The sequence below is a fragment of the Hyla sarda genome, chromosome 3 (genome assembly GCF_029499605.1).
Source record: "Hyla sarda isolate aHylSar1 chromosome 3, aHylSar1.hap1, whole genome shotgun sequence".
Taxonomy (NCBI): domain Eukaryota; kingdom Metazoa; phylum Chordata; class Amphibia; order Anura; family Hylidae; genus Hyla; species Hyla sarda.
The window spans coordinates 239,955,579-239,976,953 of record NC_079191.1 but is presented as its reverse complement, the minus strand read 5'-3'; the positions used below and the strand labels follow the sequence as shown (position 1 = coordinate 239,976,953).

The 21,375-nt window shown below is 44.6% G+C and overlaps 1 protein-coding gene and 1 long non-coding RNA gene across 8 annotated transcripts in view; one reads left to right on the top strand and one right to left on the bottom strand.

Moving 5' to 3' along the window:
* LOC130362205 (uncharacterized) overlaps window positions 1-21,375 on the bottom strand; it is a 53,489-nt gene that overhangs the window by 26,967 nt on the left and 5,147 nt on the right. The gene's annotated exons all lie outside the window — the stretch shown is intronic.
* CDK19 (cyclin dependent kinase 19) overlaps window positions 1-21,375 on the top strand; it is a 438,492-nt gene that overhangs the window by 412,051 nt on the left and 5,066 nt on the right. Inside the window, exon 16 of one of the 7 annotated variants that reach the window (XM_056566330.1) lies at window positions 17,449-17,575. The exons of the other annotated variants lie outside the window; for them this stretch is intronic. Within the exon in view, the coding sequence (XP_056422305.1) occupies window positions 17,449-17,463 (15 nt within the window). The 3' untranslated portion in view covers window positions 17,464-17,575. Of the gene's footprint in view, window positions 1-17,448; window positions 17,576-21,375 lie in introns of those variants that run through there. 7 annotated transcript variants of the gene reach the window in all.

The following is a 21,375-nucleotide window of genomic DNA, read 5'->3' as shown; positions in this document are numbered from 1 at the left end:
GTGACCCCATTTTAGAAACTACAACCCCCACTGAACATAACAAGGGGTATAGTGAGCCTTAACACCCCACAGGTGTTTGACGAATTTTCTTTAAATTTGGATGGGAAAAGGAAAAAAAAAATATGTTTTCACTAAAATGCTGGTGTTACCCTAAATTTTTCATTTTCACAAAGTAAAATAGGAAAAAAGCCCCCCAAAATTTGTAACCCCATTTCTTCTGAGTGAGAACATACCCCATATGTGGATGTAAAGTGCTCTGCTGGCGCACTACAATGCTCAAAAGAGAAGGAGCGCCATTGGGATTTTGAAGAGAAAATTTGTCAAGAATTGAAGGCCACGTGTGTTTACAAAGCCCCCATAGTGCCAGAGCAATGGACCCCCCCACATGTGACCCCATTTTGGAAACTACACCTCTCATGTAATGTATTAAGGGGTGCAGTGAGCATTTACACCCCACAGGTGTCTGACAGATTTTTGGAACAGTGGTCCGTGAAAATGAAAAATTTAGATTTTCATTTGCACAGTCCACTGTTCCAAAGATCTGTCAAACGCCAGTGGGGTGTAAATACTCACTGCACCCCTTATTAAATTCTGTGAGGGGTGTAGTTTCCAAAATGGGGTCACATGTGGGGGGGGTCCACTGTTCTGGCACCACAGGGGGCTTTGTAAATGCACATGGCCCCTGACTACCATTCCAAACGAATTCTCTTTCCAAAAGCTCAATGGCGCTCCTTCTCTTCTGAGCATTGTAGTTCGCCCGCAGAGCATTTTACGTCCTAACATGGGGTATTTCCATACTCAGAAGAGATGGGGTTACACATTTTGGGGGGCATTTTCTCCCATTACCCTTTGTAAAAATGGTAAATTTGGGGGGAAAAACAGCAGTTTAGTGAAAAAATATTTTTTTTCATTTACACATCCGAATTTAACAAAAAGTCGTCAAACACCTGTGGGGTGTTAAGGCTCACTGGACCCCTTGTTACGTGCCTTGAGGGGTGTAGTTTCCAAAATGGTATGCCATGTGGGGTTTTCTGCTGTTCTGGCACCATAGGGGTTTTCTAAATGTGACATGCCCCCATAAAACCATTTCAGCAAAATTCACTTTCCAAAATCCCATTGTTGCTCCTTCTCTTCTGAGCCCTCTACTGTGCCCGCTGAACACTTGACATACACATATGAGGTATTTCCTTACTCGAGAGAAATTGGGTTACAAATTTTGGGGGGCTATTTCTCCTATTACCGCTTGTAAAATTTCAAAAACTGGGTCTACATGAACATGCGAGTGTAAAAAATGAAGATTTAGAATTTTCTCCTTCACTTTGCTACTATTCCTGTGAAACACCTAAAGGGTTAACGCACTGAATGAATGTCTTTTTGAATACTTTGAGGGGTGCAGTTTTTATAATGGGGTAATTTGTGTGGTATTTCTAAAATGGAGGCCCTTGAAATCCACTTCAAAACTGAACTGATCCCTGAAAAATTCCGATTTTAAAAATTTTGTGAAAAATTGGAAAATTGCTGCTGAACTTTGAAGCCCTCTGATGTCTTCCAAAAGTAAAAACATGTCAACTTTATGATGCAAAATATAAAGTAGACATATTGTATTTGTGAATCAATATATAATTTATTTGGAATGTCTATTTTCCTTACAAGCAGAGAGCTTCAAAGTTAGAAAAATGCTAAATTTTAAAATTTTTCATAAAATTTTTGCATTTTTCACCAAGAAATGATGCAAGTATAGACGAAAATTTACCACTAACGTGAAGTAGAATATGTCACGAAAAAACAATCTCAGGATCAAATTTATAAGTAAAAGCACCAGAGTTATTAATGCTTAAAGTGACAGTGGTCAGATTTGCAAAAAATGCTCCCATCCTTAGGGTCATAATGGGCTCCGTCCTCAAGGGGTTAAAGGGGTACTCCCGTTAAAAACGTTTTATTTATTTTTTCAAATCAACTGGTGCCGGAAAGTTAAACAGATTTGTAAATCACTTCTATTAAAAAATCTTAATCCTTCCAGTACTTTTTAGGGGCTGTATACTAAAGAGAAATCCAAAAAAGAAATGCATTTCCACTGATGTCATGACCACAGTGCTCTCTGCTGACCTCTGCTGTCCATTTTAGGAACTGCCCAGAGCAGCATATGTTTGTTATGGGGATTTTCTCCTGCTCTGGACAGTTCCTAAAATGGACAGCAGAGGTCAGCAGAGAGCACTGTGGTTATGACATCAGAGTAAATGCATTTCTTTTTTGGATTTCTCTTTATTATACAGCCCCTAAAAAGTACTGGAATGATTAAGATTTTTTAATAGAAGTGATTTGCAAATCTGTTTAACTTTCTGGCACCAGTTGATTAAATAATAAAAAAAGTTTTCCACAGGAGTACCCCTTTAACCCCTTAAGGACTCAGCCCATTTTGTCCTTAAGGACTCAGACAATTTAATTTTTACGTTTTCATTTTTTCCTCCTCGCCTTCTAAAAATCATAACTCTTTTATATTTTCATCCACAGACTAGTATGAGAGCTTGTTTTTTGCGCGACCAGTTGTCCTTTGTAATGACATAACTCATTATATCATAAAATGTATGGCGCAACCAAAAAACACTATTTTTGTGGGGAAATTAAAAAGAAAAACGCAATTTTGCTAATTTTGGAAGGTTTCGTTTTCACGCCGTACAATTTATGGTAAAAATGACGTGTTCTTTTTTCTGAGGGTCAATACGATTAAAATGATACCCATTATTACATACTTTTATATTATTGTTGTGCTTAAAAAAAATCACAAACTTTTTAACCAAATTAGTACGTTTATAATCCCTTTATTTTGATGACCTCTAACTTTTTTATTTTTCCGTATAAGCGGCGGTATGGGGGCTCATTTTTTGCGCCATGATCTGTACTTTTTTTTGATACCACATTTGCATATAAAAAACTTTTAATACATTTTTTATAAAATTTTTTTATATAAAATGTATAAAAAAAAATAGCAATTTTGGACTTTTTTTTTTCCTTTCACGCCGTTCACCGTACGGGATCATTAACATTTTATTTTAATAGTTCGGACATTTACGCACGCGGCGATACCAAATATGTCTATAAAATTTATTTTTTACGCTTTTTGGGGGTAAAATAGGAAAAAACGGACGTTTTACTTTTTTATTGGGGGAGGGGATTTTTCACTTTTTTTTTTACTTTTACTTTTACATTTTTTTTTACACTTGAATAGTCCCCATAGGGGACTATTCATAGCAATACCATGATTGCTAATACTGATCTGTTCTATGTATAGGACATAGAACAGATCAGTGTTATCGGCGATCTCCTGCTCTGGTCTGCTCGATCTCAGACCAGAGCAGGAGACGCCGGGAGCCGGACGGAGGAAGGAGAGGGGACCTCCGTGCGGCGTTCTGAATGATCGGATCCCCACAGCAGCGCTGCAGGCGATCCGATCATTCATTCAAATCGCGCACTGCCGCAGATGCCGGGATCTGCATTGATCCCGGCACCTAAGGGGTTAATGGCGGACGCCCACGAGATCGCGGGCGTCGGCCATTGCCGGCGGGTCCCTGGCTGCGATCAGCAGCCGGGATCAGCCGCGCATGACACGGGCATCGCTCCGATGCCCGCGGTTATGCACAGGACGTAAATGTACGTCCTGGTGCGTTAAGTACCACCGCACCAGGACGTACATTTACGTCCTGCGTCCTTAAGGGGTTAAATTAAATGAAACACTATTGCAGAAGACCCAGGAGGACACAGAGATATAAAAAAAAAAGCAAGACTACATTTTGCCAAAATGAACTTGAGTAAGCCAAAATCCTTCTGGGAAAACATCTTGTGGACAGATGAGACCAAGATAGAGCTTTTTGGTAAAGCACATCATTCTACTGTTTTCCGAAAATAAAATGAGGCCTACAAAGAAAAGAACACAGTACCTACAGTGAAATATGGTGTAGGTTCAATGATGTTTTGAGGTTGTTTTGCTGCCTCTGGCACTGGGTGCCCTGAATGTGTGCAAAGCATCATGAAATCGGAGGATTACCAATGGATTTTGAGTTACACTGTACAGCCCAGTGTTAGAATGTTGGGTTTGTGTCCGAGATCTTGGGTCTTGCAGAAGGACAATAAACCCAAACTTATGTCAAAAAGCACCCAGAAATGGATGGTATCAAAGCGCTGGAGAGTTCTGAAGTGGCCAGCAATGAGTCCAGATCTAAATCCTATTGAACACCTGGGGAGAGATCTTAAAGGGGTATTCCAGGCCAAAACGTTTTTTAATATATCAACTGGCTCCAGAAAGTTAAACAGATTTGTAAATTACTTCTATTAAAAAATCTTAATCCTTCCAATAGTTATTAGCTTCTGAAGTTGAGTTGTTGTTTTCTGTCTAACTGCTCTCTGATGACTCACGTCCTGGGAGCTGTGCAGTTCCTATGGGGATATTCTCCCATCATGCACAGCTCCCGGATCATGACATCATCATTGAGCAGTTAGACAGAAAATTTCAGAAGCTAATAACTATTGGAAGGGTTAAGATTTCTTAATAGAAGTAATTTACAAATCTGTTTAACTTTCCGGAGCCAGTTGATATATATATATATATATATATATATATATATCTCTCTAAAAAGGTTTTGCCTTGAATACCCCTTTAAAATTGCTGTTGGGCAAAGGCACCCTTCCAATAAGAGAGACCTGGAGCAGTTTGCAAAGAAAGAGTGGTCCAAAATTCCGGCTGAGAGCCACTGATTTTAGTTATTTTTTCCAAAGGGTGTGCAACCAAATATTATGTTAAGGGTGCCAATAATTTTGTCCAGCCCGTTTTTGGAGTTTGGTGTGACATTATGTCCAATTTGCTTTTTTACCTCCCTTTTTTGGTTTAGTTTCAATACACACAAAGGGAATAAACATGTGTATAGCAAAACATGTGTTACTGCAATCCTTTACTGTGAGAAATATTTAATTTTCTAGAACAATTTCAGGGGTGCCAACATTTACGACCATGACTGTATTAAAGCAGTTCTGTCTGACTGCCCCTCTTTCAAAATGACAATTCTGTGTGCAGGAAACTTATGTAATAGCTAATGATGAAAAAAAAAAAATAAACACTATGCATTTTTAAAATAATCTCTAAATCTTTATTAAAAACACCAAATCGGTAAACTACATCAAAAGACATATAAATATATGGCAAAACTACAATAAAGAGCAGGTAACACTGAAGGCAAGTGTGAATAAAAGTTGGTAACCACATCAAAAGTGCAATGTGCATAGCAGCATGGTTTTACAATCAAGGCAGGAGCAATAAAGGGGCAGTGTTATCTTGACTATGCCTTAAAAGGGTACTCCTGTTTAAAACAAATGTTTTCAAATCAGCTGGTGCCAGAAAGTTAAACAGATTTGTAAATTACTTCTATTTAATTTAAAAATAAAAACATATCTTAAGACCCCCAGTACTTATCAGCTGCTGTATGCTCCACAGAAAGTTTTGTAGTTCTTTCCAGTCTGACCACAGTGCTCTCTGCTGACACCTCTGTTCGTGTCAGAAACTGCCCAAAGTAGGAGCAAATCCCCATAGCAAAGCTCTCCTGCTCTGGACAGTTCCTGACATGGACAGAGGTGTCAGCAGAGAGCACTGTGGTCAGACTGGAAAGTACTACACAACTTTCTCTGGAACATACAGCAGCTGATAAGTACTGGAAGGCTTAAGATTTTTAAATAGAAGTAATATACAAATCTACTTAAAACTTTCTGGCTGACTGATTTCTGGTTGATTTAAAAAAAACAAAAAACCTTTTTTTTCAACTAGAGTACTCCTTTAACATGTTAAGGACGCAGGGCATACCTGTACTCCCTGTGCCCGCGATATAACGCAGGGTGACGGGCTGACTCCGCGTCATATCGGGTCGGTCCCTGCCATATCGGGTCAGTCCCGGGACTCGTGGATAATACCGGACATCACCGATCGCGGTGATGTCAGGTATTAACCCATTTAATCGCCGCATCTAAAATTTAAACAAATTCTTCCCGGCAGCTCAGTCGGGCTGATCTGGACCACCGCTGTCCGTCCGATCGGCAATTGATTGATCCATGACTGAGATCCAGGCTGGAGCAATCGTGTCCCGAAAACACTGATCAATGCAATGATATGGCATAGCATTGATCAGTGTATGCAATCAATGTATTGCATGTTATAGTCCCCTAAGGGGGCTATAACAGTGTATAAAAAATAGTGTTAAAAAAAAGTAAATAAATGTTATTTAACCCCTTCCCTAATAAAAGTTTGAATCACCCCCTTTTCCCATAAAAAAGTAAATAAAAATAAATATATGTGGTATTGCCGTGTGCGTAAATGTCCGAACTATAAAAATATAAAGTTAATTAAACCGCATGGTCAATAGCATACACTTAAAATAATTCCAGAGTCCAAAATAGTATTTTTGGTCACTTTTTATACCATAAAAAATTAATAAATGGCAATCGAAAAAGTCCCATCAAGACAAAAATGGTACCGATACAAACTTCAGATCACAGCGCAAAAAATTTGCCTTCATACTGCCCGGTATGTGGAAAAATTGAAAAGGTATAGGGGTCAGAAGAGAACATTTTTAAACGTATTAATTTTCGTGCATTTAGTTATGATTTTTCTCAGAAGTAAAACTAAATAAGTAGGGTATTATTTTAACCGTATGGACCTACAGAATAAAAATAAGGTGTCATTTTTACCGAAAAATGCACTGCGTAGAAACGGAAACCCCCCAAAACATTTTTTTTCAATTTTGTCCCACAAATATATAATTGTTTTGGTTTAGCCATAGATTTTTTGGTAAAATGACTGATGCAATTAAAAAGTACAATTGGTGGCGCAAAAAACAAGCCATCATATGGGTCTGTAGGTGCAAAATGGAAAAGCTAAGGAGGAAAAAACTAAAGTGCAAAAATGGAAAAACGCTCAGTCCTTAAGGGGTTAAACTGAGAGAATGTTTATTTTAAAACAACAAACAAGAAAATTACAGGACCTGTATTATGCTTCCGGTAATAAGCAGGATAAGCAAATAAATGGGGGAGATTTATCAAAACCTGTGCAGAGGAAAAGTTGCCCATAGCAACCAATCAGATTGTTTCTTTCATTTTTAACCAGGCCTCTACAAAATGAAAGAAGCAATCTGATTGGTTGCTATGGGCAACTGGGCAACTTTTCCTCTGCACAGGTATTAATAAATCTGCCCCTCATAATGTATATTTGAAGCAAATTGTCACGTATGGGCAGGGAACAGTGATGCCCTAACTCACACACCCACAGTCCCTGTCCCTTCCTATTGCCTATCCGCCCTAAGTCGGGGAACAGCTGGAGGCTTACAAACTAACAGGCATACTCTAAGACAAATACACAGTCAAATCGTAGTCAGTCTAGCCAAGGTCGGTAACAGTAGAAAGTGGAGTAACAATGCCAATACCAGAAGAGAAGTCAAGAAGCAAGCCAAAAGATCAGAGTACCAGAATAGACAATAGAAATACAGGCAGTGCCAGCTTCAGTCAACAGGTAACTTTCACAAGCAAAGCACAACTGAAAGTGACTTCCTTCTATATGAGAGGGTAGGTGAAAGGAGAATCCTGATTGATAGAAGAAACCCCAATCACACCCAAGCAGCTCAGGGCGTTGTCCCAGCAACCAACATAAACAACAAAGCTATGCAGAATTAATCCTACTGGTACGGACAGAACCAGTCATTACACAAATACTGGCATCCACTGTGTTTGATTTGTATTGCGTTACTATTCATGCCACATTAAGTGGCATATAGTTTTCTAATTGTAATTACCTTTAACTCCTTAAGTACGCAGCTTATTTTCACCTTAAGGATGCAGCCCATTTTACTCGAGCCCTATTAACACTACAGGAATCAGCTAGGGGCCGGCCGGTATGACGCGGGCTCGAGTCGGGAGCCCGCGCCATACCCGGTTAACGGCACATGGAGGAGTATAGATGTCCATGGTCATTAACCGGTTAAAGGGCCAGTACGACCATAATTATGTGTTACACCTGAGGATATTCTATAAGTTCCTGCACCTACCACTCTTCACTGCCGGATCTTCAGTGCCCCTAGCCTGAGATTAAGCGTACCTTACTGTCTGTTGCCTCACCCGTGTATTTGACCCTTCCGCTACGTTATTTGACTACAAATCTTTGCCGCCTGCCTTGACCTTTTGCTAAGTCTGACTACGCCTCTGCCTCATCCTTCTGTACCACGTCTTTGCTCAGCTACCTGTGTGGTTGAGTCATATCACGGGTAGCGACCTGGGTGCCGCCTGATGCAGCAAGCCCATCCTGCCTTGCGTGAATACCAGGGGCACCTTAGACTCCGCTCCCCGATACGGCACGCATCATCTGCCACAAAGGTCAGAGGATCCACATCCAGCATCGTTACAACAAGATCCAGCCATGTATCCTGCTGGGGTTCCTTTACCCGATAATCCAGATCTCGCCTCTATTGTGGCACTCCAGTCGCAGCAGTTGGCCCAGCAGGCTCAAGAGTTAAACCAATTGTCCGCCATGATGCAGCAGCTGCCCAACAACAACCGCAGCAGCCACAGCCTCCTCCAGCTCCTGTCCTGCCTCTCGCTCCTGCAGTCGCCACGGCATCCAAACTCTGTTTGTCTCTACCTGAGAAGTATGAGGGGGATCCGAAGTCTTGCCGTGGTTTTGTGACACAGTGCTCCATGGACATAGAACTCTTGGCGGAACAGTTCCCTACAGAACGTGCGAAGGTGGCCTTTGTTGTCAGTCTCTTAACTGGAAGGGCCCTGGCCTGGGCAACCTGGCGTTATGGGATCACAGTGATCTACTCACAGCTAATCTTCAGGCTTTCCTGACTGAATTTTGAGCTGTCTTTAAAGAACCTGCACGAGCCTCTTCCGCTGAAATGGCCTTGCTGAGTCTTTCCTAGGGCAATTCTTCTGTGGGCGAATATGCCATCCATTTTCGTAACTAAGCTCTTTGTGCCACTTTCAAAAGGGGACTTTCTAGCCACATCAAGGATGTCCTTGCTGCCCGAGGATTGCCATCTAGCCTGAATTAACTCATACAGTTGGCATCTCGTATTGATATCCCTTTCTCTGAATGACGTGAGGAACTACGTCAAGAAAGGGAGTCTGCACGACCTCGGCGCTCCCTCGTCTGGCTCCAGTCTTCCAGCAACATCTTCTACGTTGCCTCCTGCAGTGGAGGCTATGCAGGTGGATCGTTCTCGCCTGACTCTGCAGGAAAGAACTGTCGAGCTGAGAATCTTTGCCTCTACTGCGCCAGTGCAGATAATTTCCTTAAAAATTGTCCTCTGCTTCCTCAGTCTAAGGGAAACACTCGCACCTAGGGTATGTGGTAGAGGCCTCCCTAGGTGTGAATACCTCCTTTCCTTGCTTGAATTTGACAGTCCCGCTTTCTCTTCCCTCCAAAGAGACAATTTCCGTTCTTGCCTTCCTGGACTCTGGTTCTGCAGGAAATTTCATTGATGCCTCCTTAGTACATAGGTATCATCTGCTGGTGTCTCACCTTTTGAAGCCTTTGTACATTTCTTTGGTCAACAGAGAAAAACTGGACTGTACTGTGCTATTCCGCACGGAACCCTTATCTATGCAGGTTGGAGTCCTGGATAAGGAAAAAATTTCTTTCTATGTACTTCCTCATTGTACCTCCGCTCTACTACTTGGCCTTCCTTGGTTGCAATTACATGCCCTGCAACTTGATTGGAAAACTGGAGAAGTACTCCATTGGGGATCCTACTGTTATAAGAACTGTTTTTCTACACTACTGTCTAAGTTGATGTCTCCTACTCCTCGTGCCGGTTTGCCATCGTTTCTCCTGGACTTTGCTGACGTCTTCAGTGAGAAGCAAGCCGAAATACTACCACCTCATCATCCCTACGATTGTCCTATTGACTCATTGCCCGGGACCACACCTCCTTGGGGCAGCATTTACCCTTTCTCTATCGGCTCCATTGGGGGACACAGACCGTGGGTGTATGCTGCTGTCTCTAGGAGGTGTGACACTATGGTAATAAAAGAAATCGGCTCCTCCCAGCAGGATATACCCGCCTTCAGGCCCTGAGCTAATCAGTTTAAGCTTAGTGTCTCAAGGAGATGGACATGGTCTGGAATTCTCCAGAGCAGGTCTTCTGATTTTTTGTTTTCCTAGTATAGGGATGTGTTCAGTTTTTTATTCCTTTTTCTTTCCTGTTTTCAGGTGGGGACTCAGGGACTCCGGTTCCCTGTTTCCCCATTGCGAGTAAGGGGGCACAGACATTGCGTATATGCGCTGTTCACCCCCCCTCAGGGGCTGGACTTTTATTCTGGGGAGCAGTGGCATCTTAGGGGCAGGTACTCTATGTTTTCATTGTGTACTTCACTGTGTGTGTGTGTGGTTACTGTGACTACGACCGCAGCGCCTTATATGCGGCTGACAGCCACGGCGCTGCTATGGGCATGTACTCTATGTTTTCATTGTGTACTTCACTGTGTGTGTGTGTGTGGGTGTGGTTACTGTGACTATGACGCAGCGCCTTATATGCGGCTGACAGCCGCGGCGCTGTTACGCGCCGGCCGCTCTCTGAGCCGGCTTACTTTCACTATCTCCGGCAGTCTCTGCCGGCGTATTGGACGTGCGCTCGGGACAAGGAGCGGGCGCCATTACAGCTTCTTTTCTGCCTGTCTATAGCTCTGCCCACAGGGCTGTCGGAGCTCTTCAGAGGCGCGAAGTAGCCTCCAATCAGCACCGTGGGCGCGATTTTCAGTCAAAAGGGGCCAATTAGTTAGTGCCTCTGCTTCAGGCACGCCTCCCTCTACTATTGGCTGGCCTGTTTCTCACACTAGCTGCACGGAGCCGTTCTCCTCACTGCAGCTGCCAGGGGACACAGACTAGGGTGAGAACGTTCCTTTTTTCTCATAATGTCCGTACCCAGAGCTGTTACTCCCTCTAAACAGAAACCTGGAACGTCAGTGACTTATTTTGTCTGTAAGCACTGTAGTACCAAGATGCCTGGCTCTACTGAGCCCACTTGCCCTGCCTGCTCCACTGCTCCCCCAGACCCCCTGGTACCCCCTGATGCCCTTTCGGTTACAGTGGATTCAGCTGCTCCACCAGCCTGGGTTTCTTCCCTGATCTAGTATATGGCTGACTTGACCCAAGTCTCCCGTTCAGTGGCTGAGGGCTCCCGGGAAGTGGTGTCCGCCTTGAAGGGGTCTTCCCTGCGCAGGGCCTCTGAGAGGGCCCGCTCCTCGTCTCCACATACTTCACGCTCTCACAAGCGTACTAGGGGTGCCTCGTCTGACTCTTCCATTGAGTCTTCAGATAGACGTGAGCGTTCCCCTCGTGGGTCCCGACCCCCCCCCCTGTCATCTGGGCACAAATGTCGCTCCTCCAGAGGATGTTCTTGGAGTCGCCGCTCTGCCATGCCAGAGTTGCGTACCCGGTCAGGGTCGCCCCCCTCCAGGACTGCCTCTACTCGTTCTCATTCTCCTGGTGAACTGGCGGACGAGGCTTCCGAGCCGGCATCTGACTCGGACTCAGTTGAAACAGTGAACTCATTGGTGACAGCCATAAGAGACACCTTTCACTTAGAGGACCCAAGATCTTCGGATGTCACTCCAGGAGTATCCTTTCATCGTGCTAAGCCAGCTCCTCAAAGGTTCAGCTCTCACACTGACTTTGACGACATTCTGGAATCTGCATGGAAACATCCAGACAAGAGGTTCCCGGGAATCAAGACGATTCAAGAACATTATCCATTTGACAAGGACTTTGTCGCTAAGGTGGTTTCCCCTCCCTCAGTGGATCCACCAATCTCCCGGATCTCTAAGGCGACTACACTGCCTCTGGCAGATGCCGCTGCCTCGACATGGGTGTCCAAGGCCCCGTCGGAGTGGTGCCAAAAGCTCCATAAGGGTATCTTAGTGGGATCCCCCCCCCAGAGGATCAATCTGCTATGGCTCTCCAATGCTCTAAAGCTGGGGACTTCCTGTGCGCAGCTTCCATGCAGTCAGCCCATTGGTCTGCCTTTGCTGTGGGTCACCTAGCGGCTCTCCGCCGCTCTATGTGGCTTAAAGCTTGGAATGCCGCTTCCAAAAGGTCTCTCACTGAGCTTCCTTTTACGGGTGGCCATCTTTTTGGCAAGCACCTTGATGAGATTATCTCTGAGGCGACTGGAGGTAAGAGTTCCTTGTTGCCTCAGAATAAGGCTCGCCCTACTTCCCAAAGGAAGTCCTTTTCCTTTCGGTCCTTTCGGACCTCTGGCTCCTACAAAGGGTCCGAGCAGGCGCCTTCGCGGGACAAGAAGGCTCCCTCGTTCCGGGCACGCCCGTCTTGAAAGTTGGACTCCAACCGGTCCGGCCGTTTTGTGCCCAAATCAGGCAACCGGAAACCCAATTCTGCATGAAGTGTGCCCCCACCCGCGTTTTTTTCTCGGGCGGGAGGTCGTCTCTTACTTTTTCGAGACATCTGGACCTCACACATTCAGGACTCTTGGGTCAGGGACGTGGTGTCCAACGCTTACCGAATTTAATTTGCCTCCCTTCCGAGGGATCGCTTTTTTCGATCCCGGGCCCCCCGGTCTCCTTCTCTGGCGAAGCAATTTCGAGAGGCTCCCCAGTCTCTGCTTCTCCAGGGGGGTATCGTTCCCGTTCCTCCAGGGGAACGGTTTCGGGGTTTCTATTCCAATCTTTTTGTGGTTCCCAAGAAGGACGGTTCTGTACGACCAATCCTAGACCTCAAGCGTCTCAGCCGCCATCTTCTTATCCGCCACTTCCGAATGGAATCTCTCCGTTCGGCGGTGGCGTCCCTGGAACAAGGGGAGTTCCTTTCATCTGTGGACATCAAGGATGCCTACCTCCATGTGCCAATATTTCCAGGCCATCATCGGTACCTCCGCTTCCGGAGAGGCATTTTCAATTTGTAGCCCTCCCCTTTGGTCTGGCCACGGCTCCTCGGGTCTTTACAAACATCCTTGCGCCAGTGATGGGCCTGTTATGGTCAAGGGGAATCTCGGTGATACCCTACCTGGACGACCTTCTCATCAAGGCTCCAACCAGAGCCCAGACTCTGGAGAATCTGGACGTCACTCTCCACACTTTGGATCGCTTTGGGTGGATGGTCAACCGGGACAAATCAGTCCTCCGTCCTACCCAGTCTCTAACCTTCTTGGGACTTCACTTCGACACGGCCTCTGCCCGAATTTGCCTCCCGCCGGACAAACGTCTGGCGCTTCTGTCGGGGGTCTGCTCCCTTCGGACCCAGGTCTCAGGAAAGCAAGGTTCCGGCCATTTCGGCAATTCACATTCTGGGAGTGCTCAACTGGGAAGCTGACTTCCTCAGTCGGTCCTCACCTGACCCCGGCGAGTGGTCTCTACATCCAGAGGTCTTCGCGCAACTTTGCAACCTCTGGGGCATTCCGGACGTGGACCTCTTCGCATCCCGGCACAATCGGAAGATCCTTCCTTTTGTGTCCAAGTTCCGGGACCCTCTGGCTCTGGCCGTGGATGCCCTAGTGATTCCTTTGGCGGGGTTTGCCCTACCCTATCTGTTCCCTCCCCTTCCGCACCTTCCCAGGGTGCTGAGGAAGCTCAAAACAGAGGACGTTCCTGCCATTCTGGTAGCTCCAGATTGGCCCCGAAGGTCGTGGTACGCCGACGTAGTCAGGCTCCTGGATGACGCTCCACTGCGCCTTCCGCTCCGTCCGGACCTGCTCTCTCAGGGTCCTCTTTGCCACCCCAATTTACAGTCGCTGCATTTGACGGCGTGGCGGTTGAGACCGCGGTTTTGAGGGCTCAGGACTGGTAAGCCCTCCTCCGCAAGAATTTACCACCATATTTGGCGGTCTTATTTTCGTTGGTGTGAAGCTCAGGACTTATCCCCGATAACCTTCTCGGTTCCCCGTCTTCTCTCCATTTTGCAGTCGGGGTTGGAACTGGGGTTGTCTCTCAGTTCCCTTAAAGGTCAGGTTTTGGCCCTTGCTATTCTTTTCCAGCGGCCCCTGGCTTCTAATTCTCATGTCCGGACCTTCCTTCAAGGAGTGGCGCATGCTGTTCCTCCTTATCGGTCACCCTCTCCCCCTTGGGACTTTAATTTGGTTCTGAGTGCCCTCCAGGGTGAACCCTTTGAGCCCCTTAGAGAGGTGTCTCTCTGCCTCCTTTCTTGGAAAGTGGCATTTCTTGTTGCTATCACCTCCATCTGGAGAGTGTCTGAATTGGCAGCTCTCTCCTGCCGCTCTCTTTTTCTGGTGATCCACCGGGACAAGGTTGTTTTCCGGCCAGATCCTTCCTTTTTGCCTAAGGTGGTTTTGGCCTTTCATCTGAATGAGGACATCGTCCTCTCGTCTTTTTGTCCTGCTCCTTCTCATCCTAAGGAGCGCTTACTACACTAGCTGGATGTAGTTCTGGCTGTTCGGTCTTATCTCTCCATCACTTCTTCATTTCGTCAGTGTGATTCCTTTTTCGTCCTTACGGAAGGTCGTTATAAGGGACAACCTGCTTCCAAGGCCACCATTTCTCGGTGTATTCGGTCCGCCATTTTGGAAGCCTATCGCTGTAAGGGGAAGATTCCTCCTTTCAGGGTTGTGGCTCATTCTACCCGTTCTGTTGGGGTATCCTGGGCTCTCCAGAATAGTACCTGGTCGTCTTTGCACACTTTCTCTAGGTTCTACCGAGTTCATACCTTCGCATCGGCTGATGCTAGTCTGGGTCGTAAAGTGTTGCAGGCGGCAGTGGATCGGCCGTCTGCCTGACTGCTTATCTGCCCACCCAAGGGACGGCTTTGGTACGTCCCACGGTCTGTGTCCCCCAATGGAGCCGATAGAGAAAAGGAGATTTTTGTTTACTTACTGTAAAATCTCTTTCTCGGAGGATCCATTGGGGGACACAGCTTTTTGGGGTTTCCTTTGGTTCTCTGTCCGAGGGTGTGTTCGGTTATGTTTTTTTTTTTTCTTCTGGTTCTCGGACAGTTTGAGTTTCTTCTTGACCTGTTGGTCTCCTCCTATTGCTCTGGAACTTAAACTGATTAGCTCGGGGCCTGAAGGTGGGTATATCCTGCTGGGAGGAGCCAACTTTTTTTTTATTACCATAGTGTCACACCTCCTAGAGACAGCAGCATACACCCACGGTCTGTGTCCCCCAATGGATCCTCCGAGAAAGAGATTTTTCGGTAAGTAAACAAAAATCTCCTTTTATCTGTCCCTGAGACCCAGGCCATGACTAATTACATCCAAGAAAATCTTCAGAAAGCATTTATCACAAAGTTTTCTTCCCCTGGCAGAGCCGGATTTTTCATTGTGAAGAAAAAAGATGGTTCTTTGCAACCTTGCATTGATTATCGAGGCTTGAATAAAATTACTGTTAAGAACCGCTATCCTCTTCCTTTGATCTCGGAATTATTTGATCGTTTGCGTGGAGCAAGGATCTTCTCCAAACTAGACCTTTGTGAGGCCTATAATTTGATTCGTATACGAGAAGGAGATGAATGGAAGACGGAGTTTAATACTCGTGAAGGACATTTCAAGTCTCTTGTCATGCCATTCGGACTCTGTAATGCTCCAGCAGTCTTCCACGAGTTCGTCAATGATATATTTCGTGACCTCCTATACTCCTGTGTCGTTGTCTATTTGGATGACATTCTCATCTACTCGCCCAATGTTCAGACTAGTCGCTTTCACCTCTGCCAAGTATTTCAACATCTCCGAGACAATCATCTCTATGCAAAACTAGAGAAGTGTACCTTTGTAAAAACCAGTCTTCCTTTTCTGGGTTATATTGTTTCCAGTCAAGGTCTTCAAATAGACCCAAACAAGTTATCCGCTCTACTGGACTGGCCACGACCTTCCAGCTTGAAAGCTATTCAGCGTTTTCTCGGCTTTGCCAATTATTATCGGCAATTTATTCCTCATTTCTCCACCTTGGTAGCCCCAATTGTCTCTCTCCCCAAGCAGACTTTCAATCCTAAGGTTTGGACTCCAGGAGCTGAAGAAGCTTTCAAACAGTTAAAGTCCACCTTCGATTCAGCTCCGGTTTAATCTAGACAAGGCAAGTTTCTTTTGGAGGTGGATGCTTCTTCAGTTGGAGCTGGCGCAGTTTTAACGCAGAAGTCTTCTAAAGGAGGAATCGTAACCTGCAGGTTTTTCTCTTATACCATTGGAGATCAAGAGCTCTTGGCAATTAAGCTGGCTTTGGAAGAATGGCGTCATCTTTTGGAGGGTTCTGTACATCCGGTTACTATATATTCTGAACTTGCTCTATCTACAGACTGCCCATCATCTCAACCCTCGGCAGGCCCGTTTGTCTCTGTTCTTCTCTAGATTTGATTTCTTCATTCACTTCCATCCAGTAGGGAAGAATTATCGAGGTGATGCTTTATCTAGATCCTCTGATGTTCTTGACCAGGAATCTCTTCCTCAATATATTATTCCTCCTGAACGTCTCATCTCTGCAGCACCAGCAACTCTTCAGCACCTGCCTCCCGGAAAAACTTACGTAACTCCTCATTTAAGACTCCTAGTCTTGAAGTGGGGTCACTGCTCTCTTCTGGTCGCTCATTCTGGTATTTGTAAGGCCTTGCAGCTCATCTCCAGACAGTATTGGTGGCCTACTTTAAAACAGGATGTCATTTATTTTGTCCATTCCTGTTCGGTCTGTGCCCAGGACAAGACCCCTCGTTCCAAACCTGCGGGTCTTCTACAGCTTTGCCAGTTCCAGAGCTTCCCTGGACCGATATTGCTATGGACTTTATTACTGACCTTCCTTTTTCTGGTGGCAATACGGTCATCTGGGTTGTAGTTGACCAATTCTCTAAAATGGCTCTGTGGAAAACTTATTTTTTAAATCAACTGGTGCCAGAAAGTTAAGCAGATTTGTAAATTACTTCTATTGAAAAAAATCTTAATCCTTCCAGCACTTTTTGGGAGCTGTATACTACAGAGGAAATGCTTTTATTTTTGGATTTCTCTTCTGTCACCACCACAGTGCTCTCTGCTGACCTCTGCTGTCCATTTTAGGAACTGTCCAGAGCAGCATATGTTTGCTATGATAATTTTCTCCTGCTCTGGACAGTTCCTAAAATGGACAGCAGAGGTCAGCAGAGAGCACTGTGGTCTTGAAAGAAGAGAAATCCAAAAAGAAAAAGCATTTCCTCTGTATTATACAGCCGCTAATAAGTACTGGAAGGATTAAGATTTTTTTTATAAAAGTAATTTACAAATCTGTTTAACTTTCTGGTACCAGTTGATTTAAAAAAAAAAAAAAAAAGTCTTCCACCGGATTACCCCTTCAACCTCTAAAAAAAATTACATTTGGTGACACATTCCCTTTGAAGCTGGTGTACAAGGATACGTATATTGTATGTTACTTAGTTTAATCCTAGTTACAGGAATGCAAAAGCAATGACATTTTGGTACATAGTGTAACTTTTTTCAGTTTACACAGCAGTGAATGGGAAGAGGACAGAAACAGCAGCACATACCAGCCAGGGTACTTTTCACAGCTGACCCTGTGTTACCAGTTCTCATCAGTTGTTCTATGAAAGACTCTTTCCATTCTTCATTGTAAGATAAGAAGACTTGGCAGAGCACTGGAACATGTTTTCCATGTAATACTAAACCACTCTTACCTGAAGCAATAAATAGCCATTGCTGAAACTTCATCAAGTCCCATGTCATAGTGGGGATGTCACTTGAGATAAGTATTAAGTAGCAGTGGCGAGGACTGTGATATGTTGACAACATTGGTTGCACAGTGGCTTATATAAAAAAATTCAATAAGCTTGAAGAATTGTTTAAAGAGTACCTGTTATGAAGCAAAACCTTTGATCTGTTAGGCCCTTTGTAAAATAAAAATATTTGTCCTGTAGAAATAATGTCTTCTTTGGTGGTTTTCTTGTATTTGAAATTGCTGCCACTCGAGGTGTCCCTTATGCACAGACTTTGGTCTCCAGCCGGATTGGCATGAGTCCAAAGTCCAGAAATGCGGGTGGGGGTGGGACATCTGTAGCTCTGCATAGCTCTCGCTCCTTGCCTGTCAAATAGGCAGGCGGGAGCAATTGCTGTGCATGCATCATGCTCCTTGCTCTCTGCCTCCTGCCACCCCCCTGTGAAGCCAAGTCGGCCATTATGTTATGATTTTTTTGTTAGCTGCAGGGCACAGCAGGTTTCTGCTCTGATCTTTCTCCTTTTTGTATAGCAGGTGCAGTGCAAAATAGAGAGGAGAGGATTCAGTAGCAGCCTGCCGTGCAAGGGGCTAGCTCATCTATGCATGCTCCAGAGACATGAGGGGGCTTAAAACTGCAGGGGGACCAAATAATACTACTGGGGTAGGGGGAAGCCTAAGAATAAGAAAGGGGGGTTGGGGTGTAAAATTATTACATGGGGGCTAATATTACTACAGGGGAGCTTATATTACTACAGAGGGGATAAATATTACTACAGGGGGGCTAATGATACTAAAGGGGACCTAATAAATACTGGGGGCCTATTATTTCTACAGGGTGACCTAACACATGGGAACTTATACTACTACAGGGGGTCTTATACTACTACAGAGGGGCCTAAAAGTACTACAGGTGGCGGCCTAATACTACAGGGAAAAAGTCTAATACTACCTGGGGCCCCTACTACTATATGGGGGCACAGTGTGAGACTTAACTAATATGTGGGCGCAAAAGTGGACTACTATATGCACGATGCAATGGTTTAGGGAGCCTTGGTAAAATCCTGATACACTGATACCACTGCTTTATGTCATTGAGTTACACAATTTTTACATACAGATGATGATACATGTTTCTGTTGAATATGGACAGATTTCACATGGAAAAAAACAGATTTTTGGAGATGGAGATCGCGGTGAGCAGTGGGGTGCCCGATGATATTCATTAGGTGAACGGGAGCAGCTTTCTGCCGAGACCGCTGGCAGGCGGTGGCAATAATATAGGGGCAAGTTGCGGGAATTCCCACAGGGGGTTCTTTCCCAGAGAAAAATTCCTCGGCGTTTGGTGTGAAAGCGCTTCTCCATTGCGGCAATAAGATGGCAGAAACTTCGTAAATTAGAAGGGGGGGGGGGTTATTATACAATCGGGTTACAAAAAATAATAATAAAAAGCAAAAAAATAAAATAAAATGAAATGCAATAGCAAAATTAGGACGACTCGTTTCAAAAGGGTATCCCTTTCTTCCTCAGGTCCGTCGGTATAGTGTGACAAGTGTGCTTATAAACAGTGTCAGTCACCCCTGACACTGTATATAAGCACACTTGTCACACTATACCAACGGACCTGAGGAAGAAAGGGATACCCTTTTGAAACGCGTCATCCTAATTTTGCTATTGCATTTCCTTTTATTAAATTTTTTTGCTTTTTATTATAATTTTTTGTAACCAGATTGTATAATAACCCCCCTCCCCCCTCTAATTTACGAAGTTTCTGCCATCTTATTGCCGCAACGGAGAAGTGATTTCACACCAAACGCCGAGGAATTTCTCTCTGGGAAAGAACCCCCTGTGGGAATTCCTGCAACTTGCCCTATAGAAAAGGATTGCAGTAACACTTGTTTTGCTATACACATGTTTATTTCCTTTGTTTGTATTGGAACTAAACCAAAAAAGGGAGGGAAAAAAAGCTAATTGAACATAATATCACACCAAACACCAAAACTGGGCTGGACAAAATTATTGGCACCCTTAACTTAATATTTGGTTGCACACCCTTTGGAAAAAATAACTGAAATCAGTTGATTCCTATAATCATCAATAAGCTTCTTACACCTCTCAGCAGAAGTGTTGCACCATTCTTCCTCTGCAAACTGCTCCAGGTCTCTCTTATTGGAAGGGCGCCTTTTCCCAACAACAATTTTAAGATTTCTCCACAGGTGTTCAATGGGATTTAGATCTGGACTCATTGCTGGCTACTTCAGAACTCTCCAGCGCTTTGTTGCCATCCATTTCTGAGTGCTTTTTGAAGTATGTTTGGGATCATTGTCCTGCTGGAAGACCCAAGATCTCGGACGCAAACCCAGCTTTCTGATATTGGGCTGTACAGTGCGACCCAAAATCCATTGGTAATCCTCAGATTTCATGATGCATTGCACATATTCAAGGCACCCAGTGCCAGAGGCAGCAAAACAACCACAAAACATAATTGAACTTCCACCATATTTCACTGTAGGTACTGTGTTCCTTTCTTTGTAGGCCTTATTCAGTTTTCGGTAAACAGTAGAATGATGTGCTTTACCAAAAAGCTCTATCTTGGTCTCATCTGTCCACAAGACGTTTTCCCGGAAGGATTTTGGTTTACTCAGTTTATTTTGGCAAAATGTAGTCTTGCTTTTTTATGTCTCTGTGTCAGTAGCGGGGTCCTCCTTGGTCTCCTGCCATAGCGTTTCATTTCATTTAAATGTCGACGGATAGTTCACGCTGACACTGATTCTCCCTGAGCCTGCAGGGCAGCTTGAATATATTTGGAACTTGTTTGGGGCTGCTTATCCACCATCCGGACTACCCTGTGTTGACACCTTTCATCAATTTTTCTCTTCCGTCCACGCCGAGGGAGATTAGCTACAGTGCCATGGGTTGCAAACTTCTTGATGGTGTTGCACACTGTGGACAAAGGCAAATCTAGATCTCTGGAGATGGACTTGTAACCTTGAGATTGTTGATATTTTTACACTATTTTGGTTCTCAATTCTCAGACAGTTCTTTCAGGTTTGATTTTTATATTGCCCACACTTGTTACTAGCCCCGGTTGAGTTTAAAGGAGCATCACATGCTTGAAATAATCTTATTTTTCCACAATTTTGAAAGGGTGCCAAAAATTTGTCCAGCCCATTTTTGGAGTTTGGTGTGACATTATGTCCAATTTGCTTTTTTTCCTCCCTTTTTTGGTTTAGTTCCAATACACACAAAGGGAATAAACAGGTCTATAGCAAAACATGTGTTACTGCAATCCTTTTCTGTGAAAAATACTTCAATTTCAGGGGTGCCAATATTTACGGCGATGACTGTATGCCCAAAAATTAAACTGCAACAAATCCTGCTGTTAGGTTAATTCACACGTACAGTATCCTGCACATATTTGATGCTGCAGATTTGAAGCTGTGTTCAGGCATTTACATTAAACTCTGCAGCATAAAATCTGCAGCTTCAGGTCCTGTGCATCAAATTTTGGTAGGATATTGTACGTGTGAATACACCCTAAGGGTAGGGTCACACGTAACTGATCAGCAGCGTATTTTACACTGTGGTTCTGCCAGTGACCTGACCCTATAGTGTACCTTCAGCTGTTCCCCCCCCCCCCCATCATCCCCCATGCAAATCCGTTACATGTGACCCTACCCAAATGGGTTATTCTTTATT